The sequence below is a fragment of the Nicotiana tomentosiformis genome, chromosome 3 (genome assembly GCF_000390325.3).
Source record: "Nicotiana tomentosiformis chromosome 3, ASM39032v3, whole genome shotgun sequence".
NCBI lineage: Eukaryota > Viridiplantae > Streptophyta > Magnoliopsida > Solanales > Solanaceae > Nicotiana > Nicotiana tomentosiformis.
In genome coordinates, this window is record NC_090814.1 from 104,593,990 (window position 1) to 104,604,902 (window position 10,913).

At 34.2% G+C, this 10,913-nt stretch overlaps 1 protein-coding gene across 8 annotated transcripts; it reads left to right on the top strand.

The window, feature by feature from the left end:
- Positions 1-2,351: 2,351 nt before the first annotated feature.
- LOC104089515 (uncharacterized) lies at positions 2,352-10,457 on the top strand. Of its 8 annotated transcripts, none has more exons than XM_009594432.4 (13): positions 2,361-2,749; positions 3,367-3,418; positions 3,733-4,016; positions 4,117-4,191; positions 4,275-4,333; positions 4,440-4,575; positions 4,761-4,857; positions 4,945-5,011; positions 6,386-6,484; positions 6,837-6,926; positions 8,296-8,450; positions 9,271-9,372; positions 9,893-10,457. In XM_009594432.4, the coding sequence occupies exons 3-13, from the start codon at positions 3,764-3,766 to the stop codon at positions 10,023-10,025; spliced, it is 1,266 nt and encodes a 421-aa protein (XP_009592727.1). In that variant the 5' UTR covers positions 2,361-2,749; positions 3,367-3,418; positions 3,733-3,763; the 3' UTR covers positions 10,026-10,457. The 8 variants fall into 8 exon arrangements, with proteins under 8 accessions (XP_033510270.1, XP_009592727.1, XP_009592731.1 ...); XM_009594436.4 differs by having other exon boundaries at positions 2,361-2,678; XM_018768593.3 differs by having other exon boundaries at positions 2,361-2,561.
- The last annotated feature ends 456 nt before the right edge of the window (positions 10,458-10,913 follow it).

The following is a 10,913-nucleotide window of genomic DNA, read 5'->3' on the forward strand; positions in this document are numbered from 1 at the left end:
TCTTTCTTTTAAATCAGAATCCACCATTGCGGTGACAGCACATTTTCAGATTTAGGGTATTTACCATTTTCCCTCACATATTTAAAAAATAAGGCAAAATGGTCTAATTTTCCCCCGAAACTTGCGCCAAATTGATACTCCATCATTCTCATGGTTACTAAAAATAGTTGTCTCAAATTATTTGTTATTTAGAAGTTCAAGACAAAATTAGTTATTTTTTTTTCTTTTTTTACCCTTAGTAATAATTATCCTTGAAGACTACAAACACCTCAATTATGAACAACTTTGTTCAAATACTAATGAAGAATGATTAAATTAAATATTAAGACATGAATAAAGGTAATGTAGTAACAAGACTATAAGCAATAAATCTGTCTTGGAATCATTACCTTTGATTTTGACCTTAATATACTGAAAATTCACATAACTTCAAAAGCGGACGCACTAACATTTTCTCAAACTATTACTCCAACCTAACTTCAAAACCCATTAGTTTAAATGGTGTGTTTGGTAAGAAGGAAAATAATTTTCATAGAAAATGTTTTTCTTGAAAATGTTCTCCTGAAAAATTAACACTTATTTTTTCTTGTTTGGTTGGTGAGTGAAAAAAAATTTTCGAAAAATATTTTCTAATATTTGATTAGAGAGTAGAAAATATTTTTTTTAAAATATTTGTTTATGCTACTCTCCTCACCCCCATTCTCCCAAATTCTCATGTTTCTCGTGCTCTTCTCTCCCTCCCCCCCAAATACTTAATGTTTTCAAAACTTTATTTTCTTCAACAATTTAGTTATTTTTTTAAAAATTTACATAAATCCAAAGGAACTAATGTGATGCTTTTCTTTTTCACGCAAAAACAACACTGAAATTGGTGCTCCATAATAAAACGAAAATACTCTTCTTCTTCTTCTTTTGGAAAAAAAAGTATTCTTTCTACAACATGAAAAGAAAGTACTCATGTTGTTGAAATGAAATAAAATATACATCATGAAAATTAAGTAAGTACTCGTGTTATTGAAATAAAATAAAATATACATCATGAAAATTATATACTTTTTGTTGAAATGAAAGAAAATACTTTTTACTACTCATTTTGTTGAAATGGAAGAAAATACTTTTTACACATCATGAAAAGTAAGTACTTTTTTTTCTTGAGATGAAAGAAAATCTTTTGATTGTATTATTTTGTTGAAATGAAAGAAAATACTTTGTATATATCATGAAAAGAAAGTACTTTTTTTTGTTAAAATGAAAGAAAATACTTTTTACTACATCATTTTTTGAAATGAAAGAAAATACTTTTTATACATCATGAAAAGAAAGTACTTTTTTTGTCGAAATGAAAGAAAATACTTATATCATGAAAAGAAAGTATTTTTTTTGTTGAAATGAAAGAAAATACTTTTTACTACATTATTTTTTTTAAATAAAAGAAAATACTTTTTATACATCATGAAAAGAAAGTACTTTTTTTGTTGAAATTAAAGAAAATATTCATTTTGTTGAAATGAAAGAAAATACTTACATCATAAAAAAAGTACTTTTTTTGTTGAGATGAAAAAAATACTTTTTTATATCATGAAAATAAAATACTCATTTTGTTGAAATAAAAAAAAAATACTCTATCTATAACATTAAAAGAAAGTATTCTTAATAATATTTCTATTCTATTTAAGGTGGGGTGGGGAGGGGGTAGGGATGGATGGGGGTGAGTTGATGGGACGAGGAATATGATGGAGAATGTTAAAAAAAAGTTTTTGAAAATATTTTTTGTCCTTCTCTTGATAGAAAAAATATTTTCTTTCAATTGGAGAAAAATGAATTCATGAGTAAAATATTTTTCAAACTATTTAATCTAACAAAACATAAAAAAATTTAAAAATATTTTCTTTCGTACCAATCACATCCAAAATGTAAAAGTCACTTGTCACACATTTAATAAGAATAAACTAAAAATAGAGTAGAGTAACTAGGTTCATTCGATGTTCCTTTTTAATCAATCAACAAAAAAAAATTAGTGGTAAATTGTACGACGAAAATCATTAGATTATTATCAAAATAAAAACACCACATTTTGACAAAGTCATATTGCTTTCTGGCATACATAAGCGTAAGTGCATAACAACCAAAAAATTTAAAATGGGAAAATGGTAAAGAAGCGGACAATTAAAAACCGAAAAAGGCAGCATTCGGCTCCATATAAAAAGCAAACATGTACAAATAATTGTCGTTACATTCCCACTAATTACCACATTACTACGACAAACAAACACCTTCTGGAAAGCAACTTCACCAGTAATAATAACAGTAATAAATTACTCTAACCCCTGTAATTTTAAATTATTTTGTTCTATGGGTTTAATTTTCTCTCTCTATATTTTGGGACGATTACTACTTATCAAGATTTCAACTGTACGTTGATGATCGAAGAAGCTTCCTCCTTTTTTTTCTCAACCCTTTTTAAGACCTCTTTTTCTATCTGTATTGACTTCCTTACCTTTTCTTTTTTCCAAATAAATGTCGAAATTGAAATTCTCAGCTGATTCTACTCCCAACTTGAGGTTGAGCTGATTCCTTTGTTTTTGCCCTTTCACAGAGGATTTGGGTTTTGCTCAATTCAGCTACAGATTTTCTATAATAGGGTTTATTTATTTGTATTTAGAATCATCTCCCAAACTGTACGACCCTTCATCTTCTTGCTTCCTTTTTTTTTTTTATGGAAAATTTTGGTTCCTCTGTTTCAGACCAGGTATAATTTTCAGTAATTCTAATTGGGTCTATGATTTCCTTGTTTTATGATCATATTTATTGTTGTCTCTGTACAAAAAAATTGAGCTGAGTTGGTACATAATCCAATTCATTTGATTGATTTTGGAAGCTTTAATACAAAGAATTGAATTAGATTTGTTTAAATTCTCATGTTTATGGTAATTGGGTTTGGTTGTTTAGCTGCTCCACTTGATTCAAACTATTTGCACAACTTGGCTTACTTGCTTAAATAGTTAAATGTTCCTTTATTGCTTTCTTAAATGCGGTTTACAATTCTTTACTCCAAATGTTACGTCAATCACAAGTTTCTGTTTCTCTTTCTCCTTTCAAGAGAAGAAATGTACTTTTCTGTGACTTTATTGTAATTGGGTACAAAGCCGCCATCTTTTTTGACAAATCTGTCCAAGTTCATTATGGAAGGAGGAATTTTAAGTTTTTATGATGGTTATTTATGAAATAGAAGCACAGCTCTGGTAATGTAGAAAAATCACAGCACCTGTCGCATTTCATTCATTTCTTGTGATCTCTTTTTGCTCTTTATAATTACTGTGTATTTGCACTTATACTTACATAAAAAATTCGTTTTATATGATGCAGAAATTACTAGAGAAATTGACCGGTCGTTTTATTTGCTGATTACAAAACCAAGGTAAGATGGTTTCTTTTTACTGCTAAGGCTAGTAGCTAAATACATAATCACAAAAGAGACTGCTGGCATGACAGATGGATCTAGTAGCAGTGTATGGGATAGTACTCGTGAGCAGCCAACTGTTTGTTGGTTGCTCATTTATTGTGATTTTCACTTTATGACTTGTTTCCAGCTCAGTCTTCCAATTTCTTTTGTGGTGATTTTATTCTACAGGGTTATTCATGTTACAATCTTTTTCGAAATGCATTCATGAAAGAGGTCATTATTTTTCTTGACGTAGTTTTGTTCTATGATCATTCTGTAATTTATGGTAGTGCGCTGGCAGATACGAGAAAATTTTAGGATATGGGATGCTTTGTTTCGACGCCGCAAGATACTGGTGGGAATAGAAGACGGCCGGGAAACATTGGCGATGTGTCTGTATTTGTTCCTGGATTACGCATCCCTAAGCCGGTTGATTTCTCTCTCGCATTTGGTGATAACTTGTCGAAAACCCTGGTGGAGCGCCTTTCTGCTCTCAGAACCAGAATAGTTGTTATGGCAGGGCAAGAAGCTCCCACAATTACAAGGACAAGAAGGAAAACTGCTACTCAGCATGGTGAGTTGCAGAGGAAGCGCAAACACATTTTTTGGAATTTGCCATGTTCGTGTCTCTTTCCTTATAGGTGGATATAATGCTTAGCGCCTATTTCTTGCAGGAGGTTCAACCCTTGGAGATCTTTTGCAGGCTCTCGAAGACTATTTGCCTGTTCTCTTGGGGCTAGTTAAAGATGGTAAATACTTTGGCTGCTATCTCATTAGCATTCACTCTTTGTTGATTTTAGTTGTGAGATGTTGCTTTCTTGGCCATTTTCAGGGAGTCCATTACAACATAAAGTGCAGTTTATTTGGGTCAATCAAGAGGATGATGCAGAGGTCAGACTAGAAATTCAATTTTCTTTTCGTTTCTGTTTATGTTTAGTCTTCTATTTGGTTTTGCCACCATGAGGGAGAACTGTCTTATTTTGTCAGAATATTTCAGGAAACTGCAATGTTTAGTGCTTGGTATGAAGTGCTGTCTGTTTTGCACTTGATGGCAACACTGTCGTTATCGCAAGCTAACTTGCTGCTTCTTCCTAGAACATCTCTCGATGGTTATTCACCAAAAGTATCTGAAGGTGGGTATTGTTCCCATGTTTAACATTAGAGATTCTGTAACTGCAAGTAAATGTCTTGATGTATTCTTTATATTTATAACACTTGATTTCTTGGTGAAGCCTCTGAAACTTCTCTCAGGACACATTCATCTTGTGGCTTCAAATTGGTCTTTTGTTTTCCTCATTTTGTCTTTAATATCTGACAGAGAGCAGGCGATCTTCTGTTGATGTTTTTCTAAAGGCTGCTGGATATCTCGATTGTGCGGTTCGAAACGTTCTTCCCCAGTTGCCTGCTGAACAAAGGTTTCTATACCAATACAATGCAAATCCATGTTTTCGATTTAAATCTATCAGGGGTTAGATTTTCACTATTATTTGTATTGTATTTAGGAGAAATCTGCCAGTAGACCTAGCTGAAGGAGTTCTGCGAGCATTGTGCCTCCAAGCATTAGGGCAGGTAATAGCTCATTCAGAGCCTATATTTTTTTTGGTTGCGTTATTTTAAAAATTTTAAAAGTCCAATACCCATAACTTCTCAATGCTTTACTGGATACTCTCTCTTTTTGCTTCAATGAGTGTCCAATGATATCGAAATTATTATTGATGAATTTGGACAATGTAATTATATAAGCAAATACATATCATGCTTCTAGTGATAATCTTTCAGCTTCTCTTTTCTTGACTATCATTTTGTTAACATCCCAAAAAGGTCAGTGACATTCAAATAGTGCACCAAAGACACTGCAAGTAGTGTACGAGGGCTCAGTTAGGAATTCCTATGTTAATAAATAGGATTTGTAGAAATTGTCTATGACAATATGGTTCTGATTTGCTGAAGAAGAAAATGACTGTTTTCATGGATTGGCTTAGTAAATAACTAACTGGGCGTGTTTGGACATAAGAATTGTAAAATTCCAAAATAGGGGAAAAAAAATTTTCAAGTGAAAATGGTATTTGAAATTTAGAGTTGTGTTTGGACATGAATATAAATTTTGGGTTGTTTTTGAAGTTTTGCGAGTGATTTGAGTGAAAATTAGCTTTTTGTAGGTTTTCAAATTTTTGAAAATTTCCAAAATGCATCTTCAAGTGAAAATTGGAAATTTTATGACTTCGAAAAAAAGTGAATTTTTTTTGGAAAAAGGAAAAAATTTCTTATGTTCAAACGGGCTCTAAATATGCACAGGGCTGAAACATGAAATCTTCACACAAGGATTTGTGCTGTCTTTTCAATCTCAATATCTAATCCGTGTAGAGTCTCTCTCTTAGTGTGTATTTTGTTTTTGCCTTGGTTTTTAATGGAGCTTGAGTTCTTCATGTCTGTTACCTCTGCTTTCAATGGATAGAAGCATACTCTAATGCACACTAATTAACAAAGTGCAAGACACGTGTTTAGTATCAGCGACAGTAAAAGCAATCTATTTTTCAAAGATTGCTGTTATAACTGTTTACAATAGCGAAGGGGATCATCTTATTCTGGGTACATGCTTAATATCTAAACGCGGCAAAACCACTCTACTTGGCAAATTTTCTGCTATAAAAATGTGCACAGTAGTGCAGGCGGTCATCTGAATTTGAGTTATCTAAATTCAGCAGACTTTCATGCATTTAGCCATTTTGATTATGTTTGGTTAGTTCCAATATCATCCTATCCCCGAGCATTAGACGCATGTTTGTTTGTTTGGCTGTATTATGGTGCTGTCCATATGCTTTCTTGTGCTAACAATTCTCGTTGAATAGAGATCTTAGCTGTTGCCTGGTCTCTAGTTAAGAAAATGTACCGTATGGATTAAATTGTCTTCCTTATCTGATGTATCTGTCACCATGATCTTAGGCTGTTGATATTCAGCTTGGACTTGCAATTGACAGTACTAAAGCAACACTGGCTGTCAAAAGAAGGCTTGCATGCGAGATGGTAAAATACTGGCAGCAGGTACTGAATCCTTTCGCCAAAGCATACTCGACTGCTTTAATTTAAAAAAGGGATATATGAATCGTCTATACAATTCGGCTATATTCTAGTCCATTTCATTCCAGTGCTAACTAAATCAGGGTTCTCTGAATCTCGCACTTATTCCTACACAGGTAACTAGTTTAGTCCCAACTAGTTGGTATTGCCTATATATATCATTTGCTTCAATTGGAGTAGTTGGTCCTTTTAAACTCCTTCCCCTAGCATAACCATGGAGAGGGGAAAAGAAATCTCTGTGTTATTCCATTTTATGGAATTTGTCGCCGGATAGTGTCTAAGATATCAACTACTTTGCTTTTTTGTTACCTTGCAGGCTCAAGATAACATCATGAACCTTCCGTTATCAAATGGTTGGGGAGAAAAGCATAGGCTTTTCGTGAAGTGGAAATATATTGAAGCCAAGGTATCTTGTGATTCTCTTTCTTTTGTTTACTTCTTTAATTCCTAGATTTTAGTATCTATGTCAACAACAAGAGGTAACAAAATTATAGACCAGAGTGTTCTTTGATTTTACTTACTGATGAGTGAGACTTCCTTGGCACAAAGCTTGTCCTCTATAACGTTCAACATTTTTTAGTAATTCATGCAAGGATGACATCTGAGAACACTTTATTCTGGTTTGATGACATATGTAACTTAGTCCAAGCAACATTCAGTTGTATTTGGCAATTGGTGTGCAGAGCATAAAGATTAGAATGCTTAGTCTAGCACTTGTCATTCAGGGATATGGGATAGCTTTGTGTCCCATGTATGTTAACAAGCAGGTGCCAATATAGAATAAGGAACTCTCACAGCACCTTATTTTATCTGACTGTCATTAGCTTATGATTTATCCCAACTAGTTTGGGACTGAGGTGTAGTTAACTGACTTTACCAACCGTCATGGCGTCATTAGCATATGGATTTATATCAAAATGTTCGGCTTTGTATTAGCCAATGTGCTATATTTGTCACGTATAAAGCACGCAGGAACCCTAAACAAAAAACAAACAAAAAAAGAAGCTGGAAAATGACCTACAGCTGAATTGGGGTCGGATGGGATTGTGAAAATAGTGGTGCAGATGTCATGCAATCCATCCAACATTCATGCCATAAATTCATTTGTCGTTCCTTTGAGTGCTTATCTAACCAGCGTGTCCAAATACTACACTCAGGTCCATGTTTTTCATTCTATGTTTAAATTGGACTTTTCTATAGTTGTTTTTTATCTCTCTCAATATCCTGATGCTTCGGAAGTGGCTGATTTTATAACCTTGCTGATTGCTCTTAGAATTTGACATGTGGTGTTAGGGATCTGAAACTCATATTTTATTGTTCTTCTTTTGAATAAGCTGATAGATAATTGATAGTCTACATCTTGCTGGCTACCTCGATTTGTAAGTGAAAGTCTCCTTTAAACTGACGATTTATGCGGTTTTTGCTCTTTGAAGACCAAATGCTTATAACTTTCTTCAGTTTAAGCAACCTAAAAATCCCTCTTAATTATGTCATGGAATGAGTATTTATAGCATAAAACAACTCTTTTGTTGTACTGGACAACCCTGCATCTTCCATCAGCAAAATTCTTTCTTCAATAAGAGAAGGTGATAGCTTTCAATAGTCACCGTTGGTGATACAAGAAAAGTTGTCTAAGTGAAAACTCCGTATAATCCATGTACTTAAGGACCTTCATGCTGGTCTTTGGAAAGCTTCTGCAGCTTCTTTGCCATCTTTTAAAGCTATTGCATTTTTCTCCCCTCAAGCTTATGCATGACACATAAAATTCTGTGTAGGCTTCAGCATACTATTATCATGGTCTAATCCTCGATGAAGGAAACACAGAAAAATCTCATGGAATGGCTGTAGCTGCCCTGCAAGCAGCAGATGAATATCTAAAAGAAAGTAAGAAGGCGTGTGAAGGTTTCAACGCAGCCATTCCTCTCTCCAGGTAAACTTTGCACAAACTTTGCATGATCCATTTTCCATTTTCTCCCCTTCATTACTCTTCAACTCCCTGTACTTCCTATATTTTCTTATTTTTCTTGCTATGCAGTGAAAGAACTTATTTTGGAAAAAAGTGGAAAAATTACTTGTAGCTTTGGTAAAATTAATTATGAAACCAAATCTATATAGAGACCTGAGCTATTAAGAACATTGGGAAACTAGTTATACGTTTAATTCTTCTTTAGCTATCAATTTTGATTATAAAATAACCCTTTCAATCGATAGCTTAGTGCAGAGTTTCAGTTATGGATTTTCATCTAGTGGCTCTCAGAAGATAGAAGAAATCTTTAGTTTAGCTTCAACTTTAGGACTTCCAACAGGTGTCCTGCATTTGGTCTGTTATTCATTGGTTTTTTGACTGGTTATATCTCTTTCTTTTCCAAATCCATCTTATCAGGAAACATCTTTGAGCTACTCCGTTTTCAACAAACCTCTGAAATATTACTTCAGATGGTATTCGGATGTCCTTGAATGTGGTTTCTCAACATAATACTGTATCTGAAGCTAGTGCTAAATTCGCTGTGAGCATGAAGCACTGTGATGAAGAGTTCGCTTTTAGCCCTAAATTTAAGATTTACCATGTATGATCATACTGACTTGTAGAACTGTGTCTAGTGCTTAAAATTCATCAGACTGGGAAACGTCATATTTTCATTTGGAACCTCTTTTGTGGTTGTAGTATGTCATCAATCATCGTAACATATTTTTTTCACCCCACCCTATCCTGTCTCTTCTGCCTACCTGACTTCCATTTGCCAATCCAGAAACCCTCCACTCTGGGGGACGATGAAGTATCTCGCCGAGAAAATTCCAAAGGATACTTCGAGCAAGGTGCGAATCAACAGGGACTTGTACTCTTATGAAAAGTAAGGTCTTATTTTATTATTTTTGACTTCTAAGATATGATGATACTTGGCTGCAGAATTGCTTATCTGATGTAGATTGCTAAATTTTGATATTGGTTTTGAGAGATGGCATGCATTCCTTATATAGGAGTATATGTTTTGAATATGGCTTGATATATTAGAAGATAGCATCTTGACTTTGATGAGGTATAATATTGTAATAGTACAGGGGAGCTTTGTTCTGCACCACCAACTAAACCAACCCCTTTAATCAAAAAAATAAGAATTAAAAAAATAAAAGATAGACTAAACCATACCCCCAACACCTCCCCCCCTCCCCCTCCCCAAAAAAAAAATAAAAAAATAATGCACAGTAATGAAAACCAATTACAAAAAAGAGGAGAAATGGATGAGTGTCAGAGATTGTTGTCTCTAGGGAAGTTGCAAATGAAATAGTTTATGCATGTTTTAAGCTTAATCAATGTGCAAGATACAGTTTCCCTGCTGGGAAAATACTTATACATGAAGAGGATTGCTGTAGGATCATGGAGACAGCCCCAACACTGCCAGATTTTGCATTGGCTCTCAAACCTGATGAATATCAGCTACCTCATGTGGATGCATCTTGGGATGATGAAACTACAGGCAGGAACCTAAACAAGCTCAAAGGGTGACTTATTCGATTCATCAGATTTCAGATTCTGGAAAATCCAGGCTGGTCGAAGGTGCAGGATGGTGGTAGTCACATCCCCAAGGTATCAGACTCTTGCTGTTCACTGAAGGCCCCTCTTTGCTGCACCCCTAGTTGAATCCGATCTCTATTCTCCAGTAAATTGAATCTTTATTTCTTTCTGCCCATCAGATGTATAGTCAACCCTGTGAGTGAGTTCTGTACAAGTTGCATTTGTTTGTAATCTTTAATCTACAGGAAAAGGAATGTATTTCTTTGCCAGCCTACCAAATAATCTTTTAGTGCCTCTTGTCCAGCAACCTGAACCCAGGAGAACTGATTGTTTGTAAGATGGACAAATCTCAGCGAAGAATGTTACAAGTTCTCCAATTTGTGTCTGAAGTTTATTAGTCAAAGAACCAATCTGTATCTGTAATTTTTGTTCAGTTTCATTTACTTTCTCTGGCAACGATTCTTTCGTGAAGAAAACTCGAGCTCTTGCAGAATTAGAAAATTTTCGTCCTATGCTTGAAACTAATGAAAGCAAGAGATGCGAATGGAAAATAAGAAGAGGGGAAAAGGAAGGGACAGTTAAAAAGTCATTTTCTTCCCTGTTAGATTTCTTTTTCTACGAGTTTTAATGAACATACTCGAGCACTTGAAGAAAGTAGAAAATTTTCATCCTATGTTTGAAAGTAGTGAAAACAAGAGATGGTCAAGGATAATAGAAAGAGGGAAAAGGAAGGTAGAGATGAGAAAAGTCATTTTCTTCCCTTTGTTTGGTGCGGGTGGAAAGGGAAAGAAACACCTTAGTTACTTCCATATTATCTTTACACCTAACAAAACAACAGGAGAGAAGTTATGACTCGAGCTTTCTCTAGTTTTCAAAGCA

Excerpts from the sequence above, each read along its gene's own strand:
- LOC104089515 (XM_009594432.4), top strand. The coding sequence starts at position 3,764 with ATGGGATGCTTTGTTTCGACGCCGCAAGATACTGGTGGGAATAGAAGA. Across the intron at positions 4,334-4,439 it reads ATCAAGAGGATGATGCAGAG|GAAACTGCAATGTTTAGTGC; the intron begins GTCAGACTAGAA and ends AGAATATTTCAG. Across the intron at positions 9,373-9,892 it reads GACTTGTACTCTTATGAAAA|GATCATGGAGACAGCCCCAA; the intron begins GTAAGGTCTTAT and ends GGATTGCTGTAG.